The sequence below is a fragment of the Podarcis pityusensis genome (assembly GCF_964106645.2).
Source record: "Podarcis pityusensis genome assembly, chromosome: 11".
NCBI classification, from domain to species: domain Eukaryota; kingdom Metazoa; phylum Chordata; class Lepidosauria; order Squamata; family Lacertidae; genus Podarcis; species Podarcis pityusensis.
In genome coordinates this window covers 8865850-8887800 of record NC_138036.1, presented here as the reverse complement: position 1 = coordinate 8887800, position 21951 = coordinate 8865850, and the positions used below count along the sequence as shown (strand labels likewise).

General features: G+C 47.2%; 1 protein-coding gene across 5 annotated transcripts in view; it reads left to right on the top strand.

The window, feature by feature from the left end:
- LOXHD1 (lipoxygenase homology PLAT domains 1) overlaps nt 1-21951 on the top strand; it is a 187559-nt gene that overhangs the window by 46715 nt on the left and 118893 nt on the right. For all 5 annotated transcript variants that reach the window (XR_013977591.1, XM_080973371.1, XM_080973373.1 and 2 more), the window contains exons 5-8: nt 6767-6865; nt 9663-9811; nt 11114-11237; nt 21446-21696. Coding sequence is in view for 4 of the 5 variants with exons in the window: in XM_080973371.1 (XP_080829497.1) it covers nt 6767-6865; nt 9663-9811; nt 11114-11237; nt 21446-21696 (623 nt within the window). In the remaining variant the exon portion in view is untranslated. The remainder of the gene's footprint in view (nt 1-6766; nt 6866-9662; nt 9812-11113; nt 11238-21445; nt 21697-21951) is intronic.

Sequence of the window (21951 nt, the reverse complement as noted above, 5' to 3'; positions counted from 1 at the left end):
CCCTTGCTGGTTGTAGGTTCTGAGATGGTTGATCAGGGGAAGGCACTCTGTTCGGAGCAAATGTGTGCCCAATCGCACTTCTTCAGGAATTGTTCTTTTCTGTGGTTTCCTCCAAGGATATACGTATTACAAACACTTGCATCCCTTCCAAACCAGTGAAACACTCCTGGCTTCCCCCAAAGAATCCTGGGAATTTTAGCTTTGCTGTGGAGGATGCTGCGGATATCGTTTTTGGAAATGCTCTCCTGCCCTTTACAGACCTGCAGCTCCTAGCAATTCCCAGTGAAAGGGAATGAGCAATAATCCAGCGTGAAGTTTGCCGCAGTGTCGATCCATCATTTTACTTGCCGCAAACCAGGCAGGTGGCTCATAAGCAACACCGGCAATCTTACCATGTGGAGCATGTTACATAGGTATATGTAATACGAGCAGGGAGTCCACCTCCCCCTGGTGTCAAAGACTTGTGAAAATGGAGCCCGCAACCCTTAGGTCAATCATAGTTCATCTCTGCTGGCTAAAAGGTCACTTCAACGGAGATGAACTTGGAGTAGCTTTTCCCACATCAGAAAGAGACTAGACTCTTCCTGGAAAGGAACACAACTCTGATGGTTGGGCAGCCGTTATATTACAAGGGCTGATTAGGATGAAGAAGCACCCCAACCAAGCAAATAATAATAATAAATAATAATAATATTTTTTTATTTATATCACCCTCCCCGGCCAGAACCGGGCTCAGGGTGGCTAACATCAAAATATATGATACATTAAAACATTACACTTACAGTTTGGGCAACTCGTTGTTGTTGTTTAGTCGTGTCTGACTCTTCGTGGCCCCATGGACCAGAGCACGCCAGGCACTCCTGTCTTCCACTGCCTCCCGCAGTTTGGTCAAACTCATGTTGGTAGCTTAGAGAACACTTTCCAACCATCTTGTCCTCTGTCGCCCCCTTCTCCTTGTGCCCTCCATCTTTCCCAACATCAGGGTCTTTTCCAGGGAGTCTTTTCTTCTCATGAGGTGGCCAAAGTATTGGAGCCTCAGCTTCAGGATCTGTCCTTCCAGTGAGCACTCAGGGCTGATTTCCTTCAGAATGGATAGGTTTGATCTTCTTGCAGCCCATGGGACTCTCAAGAGTCTCCTCCAGCACCATAATTCAAAAGCATCAATTCTTTGGTGATCAGCCTTCTTTATGGTCCAGCTCTCACTTCCATACATCACTACTGGGAAAACCATAGCTTTAACTATACGGACCTTTTTCGGCAACTCGGTATACTCCAATTAAATAAAACCAAACAAATCTAGCCAAACATCAAGTACCTATCTGATTAATTAACAATTATTGCATTGTTAATGGGAGGGTGGGTTGGGTTTTTTGCAGGGTGGGGCAAAAGTGAGAAAAACTTTAGGTTTCCCGCTTACTGGCAAGAAGCAGAAACTTCTTTCCATGTTCCTTGCTGTAATATGCTTGTTTGTCATGGAGAAGGGGTGACATTTGATGCCAGTGGGTCACAGCTGCCCCACTGATTTTGCCAGTTTCTATATGCCAGAGATTATTCTCACCCCTATTGTTGTTGTTTAGTCATTTAGTCGTGTCCGACTCTTCATGACCTCATGGACCAGAGCACGCCAGGCACTCCTGTCTTCCACTGCCTCCCGCAGTTTGGTCAAACTCATGCTGGTAGCTTCAAGAACACTGTCCAGCCATCACGTCCTCTGTCATCCCCTTCTCCTTGTGCCCTCCATCTTCCCCAACATCAGGGTCTTTTCCAGGCAGTCTTCTCTTCTCATGAGGTGGCCAAAGTATTGGAGCCTCAGCTTCAGGATCTGTCCTTCCAGTGAGCACTCAGGGCTGATTTCCTTCAGAATGGAGAGGTTTGATCTTCTTGCAGTCCATGGGACTCTCAAGAGTCTCCTCCAGCACCATAATTCAAAAGCATCAATTCGTCGGTGATCAGCCTTCTTTATCGTCCATCTCTCACTTCCATACATCACTACTGGGAAAACCATAGCGCCACTACTGAGAAGGCCCTCTGCCTAGTTCCCTGTAACCTCACTTCTCGCAGTGAGGGAACCACCAGAAGGCCCTCAGTGCTGGACCTCAGTGTCCGGGATGAACGATGGGGGCGGAGACGCTCCTTCAGGTATACAGGACTGAGGCATAGCTGTCAACTTTCAGATTTGAAAATAAGGGATCAGCAGCCTCACCTGTCCTGGGGACAGTCTACGGGATATCTAACAATCCGGGATAGCAGCAGGAGGCAGCGGGAAATGGCGCTGGAATAAGGGAATTTTCCGCAAAAAAAGGGAAGGTTGACAGCTATGGACCGAGACCGTTTAGGGCTTTAAAGGTCAGCACCAACACTTTGAATTATGCTCAGAAACATCCTGGGAGCCAGTGTAGATCTTTCAGGACCTGCATAAACAACTATGCAGAAGGTTGCGTTGGAAAGCTGGGCAATAGTGCACAATTTATGATCCAGCATAAGCAAGGATTATACAGCGGGTTGGCTGAAGTTTGCGAAGGATCTGTCTCTATGAGCTCCGGCTGTCTTTTGGTTGAGTTCACATTTGCTGATTTCCATCCGTCTAATCCACGCAAGGCATCTAGCATCTGGGCTGATTTGCACCGAGCGGGTCTTGCCAAACCGACAAGCTGGAGTTGGAGAACCACATGGCTTTGAACATGCCCAGTGGCACAGTTGGCCAGTCATGGGGGCAGCAAATTCGATGCCTTGCCTGGTTTGAAGGCAAAAGGGCTTCCAATTTCTAAAGCCCTGTTTTCAGAGAGCTGCATCTTTAGCAAATACCTCCAGCAAATGTGAGCTCAAATGTGCAGAAAGGCTTTGGGGCTATGTGGAACGGCAGTGAGCGTGAAAAGCCAGGACTCGTTGCTTCGTTACTTAAAGCTGCCATCCTTATCAACGTTTGTAAAATGATTTATGGGGAAAGTGGATACAGAAACTCAAAACCTGTGGCCCTACCAAGCTGAATGTTGGAAGATTCAGGACAGCACTTCATCACGCAGCGTGCCGTTAAACTGTGGAACTCACTGCCACATGAGGCAGTGATGGCAAGCAACTGGGACGGCTTTAAAAGGAGCGGGTAAATGCCACCTTGCCAACAAAAGTCTGTATAGTTAAAGCTATGGTTTTCCCAGTAGTGATGTATGGAAGTGAGAGTGATGCTTTTGAATTATGGAAGTGAGAGTGATGCTTTTGAATTACGGTGCTGGAGGAGACTCTTGAGAGTCCCATGGACTGCAAGAAGATCAAACCTCTCCATTCTTAAGGAAATCAGCCCTGAGCGCTCACTGGAAGGATAGATCCTGAAGCTGAGGCTCCAATATTTGGCCACCTCATGAGAAGAGAAGACTCCCTGGAAAAGACCCTGATGCTGGGAAAGATGGAGGGCACAAGGAGAAGGGGACGACAGAGGACGAGATGGTTGGACAGTGTTCTTGAAGCTACCAGCATGAGTTTGACCAAACTGCGGGGGGCAGTGGAAGACAGGAGTGCCTGGCGTGCTCTGGTCCATGGGGTCATGAAGAGTCGGACACGACTAAACTACTAAACGCCAGCAATAAATGTTGAAGATGTGGATTAAATAAGGCAGATTTCATATGTATCTCTTGGAACTGTTCTCAGATAGAAATATTCTGGAAATTGGTTCAGGTTAATATCTCTGCCATGTTAGGATATCATATACCCTTGGAAGCTAAAATATCGCTGCTTGGTTTTCTAGAATAGGTTGTTTTGGAAAATAATTGAGAAATCGCTTTCAGCTTTATAACGGCTGCTAAGATTATAATAACTAAAAGGCGAGGGGAAATGATAACTCCTACTCTATCTGAATGGAATGAGAAAATTTGGTGCATAGTAACAAGGATTAGGCTAACTTATTATAAAATAATAACATATCAACCAGCCTAACAGGTATATGGGAAAATGGGTATTGTTTTCAATGTTTTGTTTTCAATTTTACATATTTTATGTGAATTTTACTTATTTTATTTGCAGTTGCCCCTAAGGCTAAGGAGGAATTGAATGCAAACGTACAGAAGATGTACAGAAAATGCGTAAAAATATATAACTGGTTGTGCTTAGCTGAGTTTTTTGTTGTTTTTTTGTTTAGCTGCTTTACTTTCCCTTCCGTGGCCTTTAGATCCACCCATTTTAGCTGTTGGCTCTGCCCATCACCAGAATGTGGCCCCTGGATAGCTCTCCAGATTTGAATCTGGCCTTCGGGCTGAAAGTGGTTCCACACACCTGCGACAATTACTCTCTCCTTTCCTTCCATTTCTGTTTGCAAGAATCCGAAAAACAAATCTGTGGCGTGCTGAAGGGACAAAGATACTTTGCAGATCCCTAGACATGTATTTGGACGTGATTCCTGGCGAATCAGTCTTCTCCATCTGTTTGCATTTCAACTCTTTTCTGCTGCTGCCGCTGCTTCTTTCCGGTTGCCAAGATGTCGGGGTGCGTGTGAAACTAGGAACCAGTCCAAGCTTAATTAGCCTCTCCTTCCTGCCAGATTTAGTCAATGATGCCACTAAGCAGGTCTTCCGAGGGAAGCAGAGAAATTCACACAGCCCTTCCAGGCACAAGAATTACTTGCCTCGCTCTTCCACTGTTCCTTCTTACAGACATGTAGTCTTCATGCCTGGCGCTGCTGGAGAAATTTAAAGGGGGTCTCTAGACTGGAAGCATCCCTCCCAGGAACCCCAAAGAGAAAGATGTAGGCTCCAGGTGAAATATTGAAAGAAAGAAAAAACACATAAGAGGCAGCCTCAACAATAATGAGGAGGCTGTGAAGAACCACATCCGAAGCAATGGTTTTTTTTTTTTATACACTTCCAGAATACATACGGGATTTCTATTCACCAATCGAGGGATTGCAGCAGTCTTCACATTTGCAACCCAATAGCACCGTCCTGAACCAATCAAATTCGTTTGACTCTTTAGACCAGCCCTGATCATCCTATCATGTGATTGCATGGAATCGTTCCTCAGTGTCTTTCTTTATTAAGACTTTGATGAAATTTTCCTGTTCATTTCCTGGCCAATGTGTTTGTAACCAGCAGAGGGAGCAGACACACTGTGTTATGGGAATTGTCCAAAAGGGGTGGTTAGAACTAGTGCAATGCATCACTGAACTTCCAGAGGTCATTCACCCATGGTTCCCTCTCACAACTTGCTTGTAGCCATCTCATCTATTGCCAGAACACCTGAAGAGGAAGACCATTTTTAAGAGGTGAGGCTGAGCATCTGTATCTCCTCCCGTTCCTGTGAAGCCATTGCTACTGGATGATTGTTGTCGTTCAGTCGTTTAGTCGTGTCTGACTCTTCGTGACCCCATGGACCAGAGCACGCCAGGCACTCCTGTCTTCCACTGCCTCCCGCAGTTTGGTCAAACTCATGCTGGTAGCTTCGAGAACACTGTCCAACCATCTCGTCCTCTCTCGTCCCCTTCTCCTTGTGCCCCCATCTTTCCCAACATCAGGGTCTTTCCAGGGAGTCTTCTCTTCTCATGAGGTGGCCAAAGTATTGGAGCCTCAGCTTCAGGATCTGTCCTTCCAGTGAGCACTCAGGCCTGATTTCCCTCAGAATGGATAGGTTCGATCTTCTTGCAGTCCATCATTGCCTTGCCGTGGCGAAGGGGCTTGAATAACTCAGAGAAGCTATGAGCTATGCCATGCAGGGTCACCCAAGATGGACAGGTCATAGTGGAGAGTTTTGACCAAACGTGATCCACCTGGAGCAGGAACCAGTAAGCCACTCCAGTATCCCTGCCAAGAAAACTCCATGGACAAAGACAACAGGCATATAAAAGTTTTGATGCTGGAAGATGAGCCCCTCAGGTCGGAAGGTGTCCAACATGCTACTGAAGAAGAGCGGTGGACAAGTACAAGTAGATTCAGAGCTGATGAAGTGGCTGGGCCAAAGCCAAAAGGTCGCTCAGTTGCGGATATGACTGAAAGCGAACTTTTGGCTTACATTTTGGAATATTCACTTAAACAACCTTAAAATATCAATGACTCCCCTTCCTCTCTTTCCATGGTTCATTTTGCACAACATAAATACCTGCATATTTTATATAAACTAAACCATTCCGCATTCCATTATTACATCCATCAAAACTTATTCACACTGCTGAATTTATCTTAATGCTGCCCACGTTTTCAAATAAACACAATTTTCCTCCATATATTCAATAAACATATTCCAATCTTCTCTAAACGTATGATGTTCTTCTTCTCTTATGCTATACGTTAGGTCCGCAAGCTGCACATATTCCATCAATTTAAGTTGACAATCTTCTTTAGTTGGGACTTTAGTCTCTCCTTTTCATTTTTGGGCTACCAAAACGCGAGCTGCGGTAGTGGCAGACATAAATAACCTTTTCCGACACCTGAGGCATCTCTCCAAGTTCTGAAAGGCGCATTATTGATGCACAAGATGGAAGTATCAGCTGACTTGAGGGAATCCTGAGGTTTACAAAATAACAAAGAAATCTTTTCTTTTCTTTTTAATGTCAGTAAGGAACTTCAAAACACGACCCGATGAGGGCAGTTTGGCTGGGGAATGCTAACTGGTACTGTTGGAGTAAAAATACATATAATCAGGGGTAGGGGAATGGAATGGAGGAGCTGCATTCCTGAAGATCATCACCCCATACTGCAACATTTTGTTGCAGTTCCAACTCATTATGCATCTAATAATCTGTATCCCTGTTAACGAGGTTGTGTGTTTTTGCTCTCTCTCTTTGCAGTGAACAAATATGTGGTCAAAGTTTTTACAGGAGATCTAAGTGGCAGTGGAACAGATGCAGATGTTTTTATTAACCTTTTCGGCCAAAATGGAGACACAGGTAGGATATCGCGAGGATCTGTTTCCTTTGGTCTGCAGCAAACCAAACAGATGAACAATGAAATAATCCACACCCGCGAGATGTTATTCTGAGACAGGGGTGTTGCTGTTGGGGATATTCCTGGGAGCTAGCACAGTGGTTACACGCAGCGTTTCTCAAACTTGGGTCTCCAGCTGTTGTTGGACTACAACTCCCATCATCCCTAGCTAGCAGCTCAGTGGTCAGGGATGATGGGAGTTGTAGTCCCACAACAGCAGGCAACCCAAGTCTGAGAAACACTGGCACAGTGTTTGGACTAGGAGCAAAGGGACTTGGGTTCAGATGCCCACTCTGCCATAAAGCTCACTGGATAGATAATCACCATCTGTTAGCCTAGTATAACTTGCAGGGATGTTGTCTATGTCAGGAGTTCAGCCTACACTCGAGTAGGACCCTGGCAGAGACACATGCCCGACTGGCATGTTCCCTCCCTCCTGGTTGATTGATCGTTTGGGAGCTTCAAAAGCTTCCTTCTGCCCGAACACCACAGCGACCGATGCCAACCGACACTGGCACACTTAGGGATCTGCAGAGTTTGCGCAGTTGCGTAACAGACCTCAGCTACTCAGCATTTTGGCTAATCTACTTTATTTACATATTAACACACACGGAGCACTGCAACATGGCTCCCTCTCTCTCTAGAATCAGACAGCAAAGAGAAAAAGAACAATAGTCCCACTTCACGGAACACAGTAACACAAACATCCTGTCTCTGTCACTTCCCACTCTGTGGAGTCAAAACGTACACCATCATGTGAAAGACAACAATCCCATGACTGCAATCATGGAGCAGGAATTCTAACAGTCTTGATATGTATTTTGTGTGTGTGTGTGTGTGAGCGAGTGGGAGCGTACTTTGCATGCCGCCCTACGCTTCTTGGGCAGGGGAGGGAACTTTAATCCTGTGGGCCAAATGCAGCCCTCAAAACCTCTCTGTCCGACCCTCAGGAATCCCTCAAATCACCCCCCCTCCCTAGCCACACCCCATCTCCCAAGGGGATGCCCTTCCCCAGCTCTGCTTTGCGCTTCCCTTGAGTGTTTTTGCCTGGCTGGAATATGCCCTTGAACTCTAGGTTTCCTGGCTAGAAAGGTGTGTGCTTGTGTGTGCCTAGGAGCTCGCCTGCTGCATAAAGGTAAATTTGCATCCATTGCTCCTCCCACTTTTGCCTTTGGCCCCGCCTACCACTGGCCTGTGGCCCCAGCAAGCCTGTGGCCCAGAAAGGAATGTGGGCCTCAGGTGGGAAGAAAAGTTATCTACCCGTCCTTGGAGGAAGGGTGGGATAAAAGGATAACAAACACAAAACTTTTCCGCCCACTCCCTGTTTCTCAGTTCCTGCTCTTCCCAGCGCTGCAATGCCTGTGAGGTGCTCAGAGTTGATTGATGCAACCAGATTGGCATGCAACGCAAGTGAGTTGAGTACGCAGAGCCAAGTTTCGCTCATCACGAGGAGTGCAGCTGTCCTCCTGGAATTTTTCAGAAATTGTTTTTTCCCCCCTCCACAGCACGTTTCAGCCCTGTATTAAACAACTATCGAGGCAAATTACTTGGTCTCTCTCAACAGATTAAATAATTGTACTTGATTAAGCACGTACATTTTAGCAGATTATTGATTAATGAATCTATCAATTAAATTTACATGCATTTTGCATATTGGCGTACCTCAAGGCAGGCGCCTCTTTGAGATGCTGAAGAAAAGTGTAGGATAATAATAATAATAAGAAGAAGAAGAAGAAGAAGAAGAAGAAGAAGTTGTTTGTGGCTTAATAAACGAAAGCTACCCCTCACAGTTAGGCTATCCCTGTTCATGGCCTGTAAGACACAGCAGAACCAAAATAGCCCCCACTCTCAAAGTGTGCAAATTATGCAGTTCATTTGCAGCTCCATTGATTTGCAATGTGCCCTTACAGGTTAAAAGAATTGCCTTTCACCAACTGTAATTTTTAGTTGATGGAGTTACTGTTTAAATGATGAGAGACTGCTTCTGCGTCCAAGCCCCCCCATAAGGGTGCCTTTCTGGTCAGCTATGGAGGGTGGAGCCAAACTGCTTCTCTCTGGGGTGCCCAGCCTCCACAGTTATATTATTGCAGGTAAAGGTAAAGGGACCGCTGAACATTAGGTCCAGTCGTGGCCGACTCTGGGGTTGCGGCGCTCCTCTCGCTTTATTGGCCGAGGGAGCCGGCGTACAGCTTCTGGGTCATGTGGCCAGCATGACTAAGCCACTTCTGGCGAACCAGAGCAGCGCACGGAAACACCATTTACCTTCCCGCCGGAGCGGTACCTATTTATCTACTTGCACTTTGATGTTCTTTCGAACTGCTAGGTTGGCAGGAGCTGGGACCGAGAAACAGGAGCTCACCCCATCTCGGGGATTTGAACCGCCGACCTTCCGATCGGCAAGTCGTAGGCTCTGTGGTTTAACCCACATCGCCACCCGCGTCCTGCCATTATTGTGGATGCCCAAGTTTAAAAAGGGGAAATGTTACTCTGCTAAATTGTAGAACTTGTTAACACAAGTTGGAAAGGATATAATTAAACAATATATCCTCTCCTGCCTCCCTGAACATTCCCACAGATTTGCATGCTCCTGTTGCGCTTGTGCCTGGAAATGGCTCCGATGGCTGACCACATGCAAGGGCCTAGATTAGGCGCATGCCCCAGACCCTGAATCTCCCAGCTGAAATCTCTGACGCATGCATTCCTGCACTGAACAGTTCCTCACCTGTTTGCCTTTTCCTTTCCATGTCATTTGCTTCTCAGGAGAGCGGAGGCTGGACAACGACAAGGACAATTTTGAGAAAGGTGCGGAAGACAAGTTTACCCTTGACGCTCCCAACCTGGGAAAGTTGAGGAAGATCACCATAGGCCACAACAACAAGGGAGGATCTGCCGGGTGGTTCTTGTCCAAGGTTTGTGCAGATGAGCTGATTGTTCTCTACGGACGTAGGATGCTGCCTTGTAGAAAGTCAGCCAGTAGGTCCATCTAGCTCCTTACAGATTTACCGTATTTTTCGCTCTATTGGACGCACCGGACCACAAGACACACCTAGTTTTTAGAGGGGGAAATCAAGAAAAAAAATATTATTCCCCCCAGAGCAAAGAAGCCAAGACAGCGAGCAGGATCCATCCCGCTGGCTGTCTTGGCTTCCTCTTTAGCCACGCACAGCTCCTCCGGCCGGGAGAGGCTGCGTGAGGCTATGGCAGAAGCCAAGACAGCCAGTGGGATGGATCCCGCTCACTGTCTTGGCTTCTTTAGCCGCGCACAGCCTCTCCGGCCGTGAGAGGCTGCATGGGGCTATGGCAATTCCCCCACCTCCCACAAAAGCCCACAGGAGCCACACACCCTTTAAGGAGCTCGCGGCTCCTGCGGGCTTTTCTATGAGGAGGGAGGAGGGACTGACTGGCTGCGTCAGTCCTGGGAAAAAGCCTGCAAGAGCTGCGCGGAGCTTGTGTGTGGCTCTTGGGGGCTTTTCCTGCCTGCCTCCCCCCTGCATTCGCTCCATAAGACGCACACACATTTTCCCTTACTTTTTAGGAGGGAAAAAGTGCGTCTTATGGAGCGAAAAATACTGTATATGGGCTCGCAACATTCTCTGGGATCTCAGAAACAGGTCTTTTCCAGAACTACCTGCAGATGCCAGGGACTGAAGCCATCTTGACCACTAGCAGTGCTGCCACCCAATCCTCTGAGCCCCCCAAGTAAATCAACACACACTATTTTTGTAAGGAAGGTTGTGGTTCCCCCATTAGTCTCAGGCAAAAGCATGGTGCTTTCGTTGACAGGGCCTTTTCAGTGGTGGTTCCCCGCTTGTGGAACGCCCTCCCTAGCGAGGTGCGCCTCTCTCCATCATGATTAACTTTCAGGGAGGGTCCCGAAACATTGCTGTTTATGCAGACATTTGGTGGCTGAAGAATACTGGCAGTCCCATCACCTACCTCTAGATGTTACGAATTGGAGTTGTCTTTAGAATGTTTTTGCTTTGCTATGGCTTTTCAATTGGGAATCTGTTTGCCCCCCTCGGGGGTGGGGGCTCTTTGCAGAGAATGGGTGGGGTACAAACTTAAGAAACAATAAATAAAGGGGAAGTATGGGCCGTGTGTTTGTTCCCATGAATCCAGCTAAAAGCTGTTGGGCGTCCTTATTAAATGCTGTGTCTTTCTTGTATCTATCCTCCTTTCCTTGTTCAAATGAGTCTCTGCTCCTGCCCTAGGTTATCATTGAGGACATAGGCAACAAATGTATTTACAACTTCCCATGCGGCCGCTGGTTTGCTCTGGATGAAGATGATGGGAAAATCCAGCGGGATATTCTAGTGGGAGGAACAGAGGCTACAGGTAAATGCATTTGCAGGTAAAAATACTCCTTTGGGCTTGGCCTAAATATTTATCATTCAGGAAAGGGGAACTAATGCAGCTTTTCTAAAAGGGAAGAAGCACAGGAAAAAAACACACCTTCCTTCCGTATCCACAACTGGGCATCTTCCTTGAAATGAACATTTCAGCTTGTGCTCTCTGCATCTCCCCAATTTTTTAAAAAGTGGGGGATAATTTCCTGCCTACCCCTGAAACATGGGCTTCTCCTCTACAACAAGGGAATATACCTGAAACATACTCAGAGTCGAGAGTGGATTTCATGCGCTTTATTCAGCTCATAGTGGTGAGGAGGAATGGAAGTTCCACCAGAATGTCTGCTTTATATACATTATTTACACAATGGGCCCCACATTATTGGCTAATTCCGGGATTCTCCTGTAGGCCAATCAGGTTGCGGATTCACTTCCACCTGGAGCTGGATTGGGTGGCTCCTGTGGACCAATCAGACCGCTGCATTCTGAATCCTATTGTTCTAGGACCAATCAGACTGCTGCATTCTGAATCCTATTGTTCTAGGACCAATCAGACTGCAGCATTTTGGATCCTATTCAACTCAGTACATAACAATACCCTTCTGTTACATGGGGGGCAGAATAGAGGACTTCTGCCTTTAGGTGTGGGGTCATTGACTATAGCTTTCTCACATTAGATCCATGCAGCATTGTGTATCACATCTTTTAAACATGGGGCCCACTGGGATTGGTGGGGTGGAAAACAGGGAGGCCAACAGTAGGTGGCGCTAGAGCTAAAGACAGGCAGAGCCAACTGATTTTAGTTCCCTCTCCATCCTCTTCCCTGTTGAGTTCTACAAGGGCAACACTAAGGAGGAAGAAGACAGGATATAAGCAAGACAGCAGGCAACTGAGGTCTGGCTAAAGGCTGACTGAGGTTAGTGGACCAGCTGCCATTGCATTGAAAGGCGGTATTTTGGAAACATGGGAGCTTAGGAGAATGCTTTTCGTCTGTTCATTGATATAATTGATATAATCCCCCTTTAAAGCCTTCAAAATTTATGGCTTGCAGACCTAAATATAGAATAAGAGAACAAGAAGAACATACTTTTACAGAAGATTGGACTATGTTTATTGAATATACGGGGGGAAATTGTGTATATTTGAAAACATGAGCAGCGTTAAGATAAATTCAACTGTGTAAATAAGTTTTGATGGCTGTAATCATGGAATACTGAATGGTTTAGTTTATTTAAAATATGCAGGGATTTATGTTATGCAAAATGAACCATGGAAAGAGAGGAAGGAAGTCATTGATATTTTAAGGTTGTTTAAGTGAATATTCTAAAATGTAAAACAGAAAATTTGATAAAAATTATGGGGGGGGGGGACACACAAAATTTATGGCCACCAACTGCATCCTTGGGGAGCAGAGTTCACAGTACAGCTATGTGCTGTGAGAAGAGCCAGTGTGGTGTAGTAGTTAGAGCATTGGACTAGGGCCTGGCAGAGACCAGGGTTCAATTTCCCACTTGGCGATCATGCTCACTTGGTGAACTTGGGGACCAGTCATTCACTCTCAGCCTAACCACCTTGAGCTCGCTGGAGAAAAAGGTGGGATATAAATGCATAGCTGTCAACTTTCAGATTTGAAAATAAGGGATCAGCAATCTCAAAAATAAGGGATCAGCAGCCTCACTTGTCCCGGGACAGTCTACGAGAATTTAACAATCCGGGATAGCAGCGGGAAGCAGCGGGAAACGGCGCTGGAATAAGGGAATTTCCCGTAAAAAAGGGAAGGTTGACAGCTATGTATAAATGCAATAAATAAATAAGAAATAAAATAAGCAAGAGGTAGTTCGTGACTTGTCTTAGGGCAGTGATGGAACCTGGAGCACGAACGACTCTGCTAGGTAAATTTGATTTCGGTGGTCCAGGCAGCCGGATCTGCAGGTTTGAAGCAAGAACAGCTGTTGGGGAGGGGCAAAGCCCTGGAGCTGGTCTACAACTGGCATTGCTGCCATATATTGGGGTCGCGAGGGTTGGGGCAGGGTGGCAGCAAGGTCAGGGTGCTAGTGAATGTAGCTATGCTGCTGGCTGGGTTTGGGAGCCAGGTCTGTGACTCCACACACCCCTGCCGGCTGTTCCTGTTTTGAAAGTTGTGCGGCAAGTTCCCGCCTCCCCCCAGTGGAAATAAAGACACATGACACAATTATTAAGGTTAATGGGCTAAATAAGGCCACAACTTTATTGGTTACAGGTGATGAGTGGTATTGGCTTAGGCATTGATCCTAACAGACTATCCAGCTTCAGCCCGTCCGCTTGAAGTCCAGGAAGGGTTAAACACCAGTAGGGGGAGTCCTGCTGATGCACATCAACTAGGAACTCCTCCAGGGTCACTGATTGGGGGCGTGCTTTAGGCCCTCACCTCCATAGGCCTCAGACAGGGCTACACCCCCCAGAATCCTTTATTGGACTACCCTTCAATATATGGGGCAGGTGATGGCGCTTCCTCCCTTCTTCCATCTACAATACCAATACCAATGCCTAACCACCAATACCAAGAAAGTTGTGATGATTTGCTACGAGGTAGGCAAAAACCAAGTGGCTGGTGCCAATTTGCCAAGTGGAAAAATTCCTACCAGGCCCCTCAATGGCGACCAACCGAGGTCCATAGCTAGGTCAAGGAACGAAAATATTAAAGGGCGGGAGGGTGGGAAACTGGAGCAGCTGGAGGTGGCAAAAGAGGGAGATCCCCGGCCGCGCCTGCATTAAATGGAGCAGGCCATGTCCCCCGAGCCAGCTGATTGGCTGGCCAGGGGGTGACGCGGCCAAGGATTCCCCCAATCACATGGAGGCTGAGTCCAGCCTCTGCGCGCATGGTGGGGGCGTGACGCCCGCAACACCACCTCCTTTGCAAGGTGGAAGTGGCTTTACAGAACAGGCTTCTGAAATAGAAAAACTACAAGGGCACCAAGTGAATGCCCTGGTATTTGCTGTGGGAGCTGCTGGCTTCCCAGTTACTGGGAAGGAAAATAAAAAATGCATCCAAGTCAAGGATGCTTTTGATGCTCATTTTGCAGCAGGTTTTAAGATTACGGAGGTGCGTGGCCTCTTCTTTAACCCTGCAGCCACTGCCCAAGATGCCCGGTGGCAGCCCTGTTTCAATTTCATAAGGAAACTGGCAAAACGGAGGAATTCTAGCCCGTTCTCGAGGTGACAGAGAGCAGAATTTCTCCTGCCAGATCAGAACCTGATAGGATCTGTACTTAACACTTTCTCCTCGACATTTTGCCGTTAAGCTGAGAAGGCAAAGTTTGCTCTTGCAAAGATGCCTTCAGGACATCCTTTCCCCAAAGGTTGCTGATGCTCTGAAGGCCACCCAGGGCTTCCTGCCCCCTGGGGAGAAGGGCAGGGGGTGGGGGGAACAGGCCATCAAATAATATTCCAGGCCTCAAGGCATCTGGGCAAGCAGCGGGCATGCTGGGGGCGGCTGCTGCTTTATCCAGGCTTCTTCTAGCGGAGTCACAGCCTCCGTCGTGTGAGGCGCCCTTTCGGAATGGCTTAATAATTGATTTGAGCAACGGGTGGACAAGCTGTTGCTGGTGTGCTCCACACCCATCGGTTTTATGCTTTGGATTCTTGGCTTGGCAGGTGGAAATGAGCAAACCGTATCTTCCTTCCCCAACTCGTGGGTGCCAATCCTGACTCTGCAACCTGCTTTTACCCACAATTGTCTGTCTGCAGAATGCCGCAGTGAGGCTCCTTACGGGGTCCTTGCCGTGGGATCACATTCATCCAGTGCTTTACCAACTGCACTGGCTCCCGGTGGAGTACAGGGTCAGGTTTAAGGTGCTGGTTTTGAGCTTTAAAGCCCTACGCGGCCTAGGACCCACGTACCTACGGGACCGCCTCTCCTGGTATGCCCTGCAGAGGACCTTAAGGTCCACAAATGACAACACTTTGGAGGTCCCAAGTCACAAGGTGGTTAGGTTGGTTTCAACTAGGGCCAGGGGGGCCTTTTCAGTACTGGCCCCAACTTGGTAGAACGCTCTGTCACAAGAGACCAGGGCCCTGCGGGACCTGACATCTTTCTGCAAGACAGAGCTGTTCTGCCTGGCCTTTGGTTTGGACTCAGTCTGACCCTTATGTTTCCTTCCCCTTATGGTTTTGATCTATGGGCTATTATTAAAATGAGGCTGCTTTTTAAATTGTATTTTAACCTGTATTTTAAATTGTTTTTCCCCCCTTCCCCTATTATGTTTTTATTGTAATTTTACTGGTGTCAGCTGCCCTGAGCTCGGCTCTAGCTGGGGAGGGCGGGGTATAAATAAATTATTATTATTATTGTTATTATTATTATTATTATTAGTAGTAGTAGTAATAATAATGAGAGCTCCAGCAAAGAAATGCCTTCTCATCCTTTGAGAAAATAAGGGCTCACGTGCCTTAGCAGAAGGCCACAATGGATATTAGAACTTTCCCACACGGCTTTATGTAGACTTGCTAGCATTGCTATTCTAAGCAGAAAAACGAATCTTCTCCTTCTCCTTCCTGTTCTTCCATCCAGCAAGGCAAAGGGTGGGTCCAATGGGATTCAGAATCAGAAGAGGTGAGGTGATTCTGAGTCAACCTTTTTGAGCCAGTGGGCACATTGGGAATCTTGAGGAAGTGTCGTGGGACCAGTCCCAGATATGGCTGCAGAGGGGGTGTGGCACATTACAAAAGGGCTGCCACATTTCAAAGAGCAGGAAAGAGAAGCAGGGCCACGAAAAGCTCTATCAATGGGGAAAAGGCACTTACATCAGGCTAGCTAGCAGATCTGGAGTTGCAGACAGGAACCTGTCCTGAATTTCCCTGGGGTTTCTACTGAAAATTATGTTGTAGGTTGTTGCACCCCACTAATGCATCCTAGCCCCTCATTTTCCCCGAAGGCAGCCCTTCTAAGCTTTCAGCTTCTGCTAGGCAGCATATTTGAAAAAGAGATCCTAGATGTTTAAATACAGATGTCCTTCCTCCTTTTAAATGCATGGCTTTGGAAACACCGGGCTGAGTGTGCTTCCTTCGGCTCTCTCCCAGGATGGGAGCATTTCCCTCCCTTCCGAAAGTCGAGCATCAGAGTAGCTCTGCACTGAGTATTATTTATTCAACCTGCTTAGTGTCATCATGCGGCTTTTGCCATCGTTGAACTGCTACTCAGGTCTTTCCCCGCTAGTGTGTAATAGAGGCTATCGCTGTTAAGACCTCCTGCCGTGGGCCTTTCAATGTTATATGCAATTTAACAAGGTGAAATCTTTGCAGAAGGAAAACTACGATATTTACAGTACACCGCAGGCAGCCGTGAAACAACAGAAGCCCCTGCAAGGACAAGCCTAGTGCCTGGATTTTACTTAAACCCCAGTTGCGGCTGGTAGTTGCGGCTGGTAGTTGCAGCTGCTATCGTTAGCCCCGAGCTCTGGTGCAAAATCAGCCTCGGAGGATTCACACATTTAAAGCACAAGACTGTCATGGAATTCTACTCAGTATTGATCCAGAGTAGATTCCAATGTATAGTTGCTGTTGTTGTTGTTGTTTAGGCGTTTAGTTGTGTCCGACTCTTCGTGACCCCATGGACCAGAGCACGCCAGGCACTCCTGTCTTCCACTGCCTCCCGCAGTTTGGTCAAACTCATGCTGGTAGCTTCGATAACACTGTCCAACCATCTTGTCCTCTGTAGTCCCCTTCTCCTTGTGCCCTCCATCTTTCCCAACATCAGGGTCTTTTCCAGGGAGTCTTCTCTTTTCATGAGGTGGCCAAAGTATTGGAGCCTCAGCTTCAGGATCTGTCCTTCTAGTGAGCATTCAGGGCTGATTTCCTTCAGAATGGATAGGTTTGATCTTCTTGCAGTCCATGGGACTCTCAAGAGTCTCCTCCAGCACCATAATTGAAAAGCATCCATTCTTCGGCGATCAGCCTTCTTTATGGTCCAGCTCTCACTTCTATACATCACTACTGGGAAAACCATAGCTTTAACTATACGGACCTTTGTTGGCAAGGTGATGTCTCTGCTTTTTAAGATGCTGTCTAGGTTTGTCTAATGTATAGTTAGCAGAGTAAAAACTTAAAACACGTTGCAGGATTCCCAAAAAATAGACCAGAGGCAATTGTATTTCATCCAGCAGAGCTTTACTGCTACTGAAGGCAAATGAGCATAATGTGTCACAAATCCAATACATTCAGGATTGGCCCTGTCCATAAAAAATCCATTTGCAGGAGACGTAACTTAACTCAAACTTACAATAACTCAAAATAAATCTAAACCTTAACACTAAGCGTACTGTGCACAGAACACTACACCAGAAGAAAAAGAGATAGAAAATGACACCCAGGCTCCTTCTGGCCCTACTTTTATAGTCAGCATGACCTTGACAGAAGAGATAAGAGAACCAGTTTAAACCAGCTGTGCTCAGCTTCTCTGAAGGAATAACCCAAACACCAGGAACCTTCTGCTTGTTTCTTTCATACAGAGAAGCTTCCAGAAGCTTCCAAAACCCTCTTGAATTAATTAGAATAGGAAAGATCTCTACACACCTGTAGTGAGTATGGGTTGCTCGTGCGTAAGTTGCCGCCTCTCCTGGCTTTGTTGCCTTGTTTAAACCTTTCTGTCTGGACAGCCCTTCACTTCGTGGCTGCCTCAGTCGCCAGCAGAATCCATCAGTGGGCGTCTCTTAAACCTTTTCCAGCATAAAAGCTGTTTGACGCCAAGTCTCCTCCTACTCTCCCTGCGCGGAAGTCTTCTGCGCAGGGAGGGCGTGGGTAGCGGAGGACCCGTGCTCTCCCCGCTGGTGTCCGGTGAAGAGTCCTGGAGCCCTCTCGCCGATTCCCCCATCTGCCCCCCTTTATCCCTGGTGTTGCGCTGATTTGCTTCCTCATCTGCTGAGCTGCCTCTCTCCCTGCTGGGCCCTTCTCCAGCATCATTTGAGAGCCTCCCCTCCGCCTCTAGCTCCGATGTCAGTTCCCTGACAACATCAGATCAATATTTTTTGTACCAAGAAATGCAAACTGACAATGGACCTCCCCCCCCCCCAAATAATAATAAAGGGAATTGTAGTTTGTAAAAGGTGCTGGAGATTGTAGTTCCCTGAGGGGGAACTACAGTTCCCAAGATTCTTTGGGGGAACTTGCATGCTTTCAACGTGTGTTGGCTATGCTTTAGATGTATGGTGTTGGTGTGACCTACACATCAGTTGGAAGGATGTTGGGTGCTAGTTGAAGCCCAATTATGGTTTTGAAGAGGACTGGTCTCCCTGGCACCCCAGGTGAACAGTTTTTTTGGTGACCCCTTTATTCACCCACCCATTCTTGAATTTGTACCCCTCCCTTTTCTCTCCACGGTGGCCTACATGGTTCTCTCCACTCCTCATTTAATGCTCACAACAACCCTGTGGTGTAGGTTGTGCTGAGAGGCCGTGGCTGGTGCGAGGTTACCCACTGAGGCTCATGGCTGAGTCTCAAGGACTGGCTGGATGAGGAAGATCAGTTGGAGCATCCTGCCCAAGACCCTCCAAAGACCTCCAAAGAAGGAGACTCCACCACACTCCTTGGCAGCAAATTCCACTGTCGAACAGCTCTTACTGTCAGGAAGTTCTTCCTAATGTTTAGGTGGAATCTTCTTTCTTGTAGTTTGGATCCATTGCTCCGTGTCCACTTCTCTGGAGCAGCAGAAAACAACCTTTCTCCCTCCTCTATGTGACATCCTTTGATATATTTGAACATGGCTATCATATCACCCCTTAACCTCCTCTTCTCCAGGCTAAACATGCCCAGCTCCCTTAGCTGTTCCTCATAAGGCATCGTTTCCAGGCCTTTGACCATTTTGGTTGCCCTCCTCTGGACACGTTCCAGTTTGTCAGTGTCCTTCTTGAACTGTGGTGCCCAGAACTGGACACAGTACTCCAGGTGAGGTCTGACCAGAGCAGAATACAGTGGCATTATTACTTCCCTTGATCTAGATGCTATACTCCTATTGATGCAGCCCAGAATTGCATTGGCTTTTTTAGCTGCCACGTCACACTGTTGGCTCATGTCAAGTTTGTGGTCAACCAAGACTCCTAGATCCTTTTCACATGTACTGCTCTCAAGCCAGGTGTCACCCATCTTGTATTTGTGCCTCTCATTTTTTTGCCCAAGTGCAATACTTTACATTTCTCCCTGTTAAAATTCATCTTGTTTGCTTTGGCCCAGTTCTCTAATCTGTCAAGGTCATTTTGAAGTGTGATCCTGTCCTCTGGGGTGTTAGCCACCCCTCCCAGTTTGGTGTCATCTGCAAATTTGATCAGGATGCCCTTGAGTCCATCATCCAAGTCGTTGATAAAGATGTTGAATAAGACCGGGCCCAAGACAGAACCCTGTGGCACCCCACTAGTCACTCTTCTCCAGGATGAAGAGGAACCATTGATGAGCACCCTTTGGGTTCGGTCAGTCAGCCAGTTACAAATCCACTGAGTGGTAGCATAGTCAAGACCGCATTTTACCAGCTTCTTTACAAGAATATCATGAGGCACCTTGTCAAATGCCTTGCTGAAATCAAGGTAGGCTACATCCACTGCGTTCCCTTCATCTTCCAGGCTTGTAATTCTGTCAAAAAACGAGATCAGGTTAGTCTGACATGACTTATTTTTCAGAAATCCATGCTGACTATTGGGGATCACAGCATTCCTTTCTAGGTGCTCACAGACTGTTTGCTTAATGATCTGCTCCAGAATCTTCCCTGGTATTGATGTCAGACTGACTGGGCGGTAATTATTTGGGTCCTCTCTTTCCCCCTTTTTGAAAATAGGGACAACATTTGCCCTCCTCCAGACTTTGCCTGTTCTCCAGGAATTCTCAAAGATGACTGCCAGTGATTCTGAGATCACATCTGCCAGTTCTTTTAATACTCTTGGATGCAGTTCATCTGGCCCTGGAGACTTGAATACATCTAAACTAGCCAAGTATTTTTGTACTATCTCCTTAGTTATTCTGGGCTGTGTTTCCTCTGCTGAATCATTTGCTCCAAATTCTTCAGGTCGGGCATTGTTTTCTTTATCGGAGAAGACTGAGGCAAAGAAGGCATTGAGGAGTTCAGCCCTTTCTGTGTCCCCTGTTTGCATTTCACCATCTTCTCCTCTGAGTGACCCCACTGTTTCTTTGTTCTTCCTTTTGCTACGAACATACCCATAAAAGCCTTTTTTGTTGCTTTTAACCTCTCTAGCAAGCCTGAGTTCATTCTGTGCTTGACTTGGCTTGCTTGACAGCTCCTTGACACTGAGTAAGGATTGAACCCTGGCTGAGTGGAATGTGCTCTTGAACTCTAACAATACCACTTCCTTGCCCGTATAGAGATGGGTGTACGAATGTGGGTAGAAACCTGCCTATAATAATACTAATAATACTAATAATACTAATAATACTAATAATACTAATAATACTAATAATATTACTAATAATAATTTATTATTTATACCCCGTCCATCTGGCTGAGTTTCCCCAGCCACTCTGGGCGGCTCCCAATTGAGTGTTAAAAACAATACAGCATTAAATATTAAAAACTTCTCTAAACAGGGCTGCCTTCAGATGTCTTTTAAAAATAAGTTAGCTGTTTATTTCCTTGACATCTGATGGGAGGGCGTTCCACAGGGCAGGTGCCACTACCGAGAAGGCCCTCTGCCTGGTTCCCTGTAACTTCACTTCTCACAGCGAGGGAACCACCAGAAGGCCCTCGGCGCTGGACCTCAGTGTCCGGGCTGAACGATGGCGGTGGAAATGCTCCTTCAGGTATACAGGACCGAGGCCGTTTAGGGCTTTACAGGTCAGCACCAACACTTTGAATTATGCTCGGAAAAGTACTGGGAGCTAATGCAGATCTCTCAGGACCGGTGTTATGTGGTCTCGGCGGCCACTCCCAGTCACCAGTCTAGCTGCCGCATTCTGGATTAATCGCAGTTTCCGGGTCACCTTCAAAGGTAGCCCCACGTAGAGCGCAAAGGTAAAGTTAGCAGGCATTGCTCTGCCTCTGACCCCACCCACTTTTGGCACATGGCCTCCAGAAGCCTTCTCAGAATGGAATGTGGCCCTTGGCCTGGCAACTTCCCCCACTTGCCCTGTAAAAAGTGTTGCCGATAGAGCAGATGCCAAGACTTCCACTGTGGTGGTTCCTCATCTCCCTCCCTGTGTCTTCTCCCATCTCCCACCATCCAGGCATTGTCTACAACGTGGCTGTGGTGACTGGGGACATCAGAGGGGCTGGTACAAACTCCAAAATCCACATGGTCATGCACGGCTCCAAAGGGCTGAAGAACAGCGGGAAGGTCTTCCTGGAAGGAGGCGAGTTCGAGCGTGCCAGGACCGATCTTTTCAACGTGGAGATAGCTGCTCTCCTGAGTCCCTTGAGCCGCGTCTCAATTGGACACGACAATGCAGGTGTCGGCTGCGGCTGGTACTGCGAGAAGGTGAGGATGGGTCACTTCAAGCCTTTGGACAGCTGTCCAGTCACTTTCCCCCTATTTGTGGTCTGACCAGAGTGACTTGGAAGGCTTTCAGCTCTTGTTTCAGTGATGATGCTGTCAGGTTAGCCAGTCGATACGATGCAATAATGCGTCCCTCAAATCTGATTTCGCCTAATACATGCCATGCGGCACTGAAACTTATGCAGAAATCAATTGCATGCTCATTAGGCGCCCGGGCTGCTCTGCAGTTGTGAGACT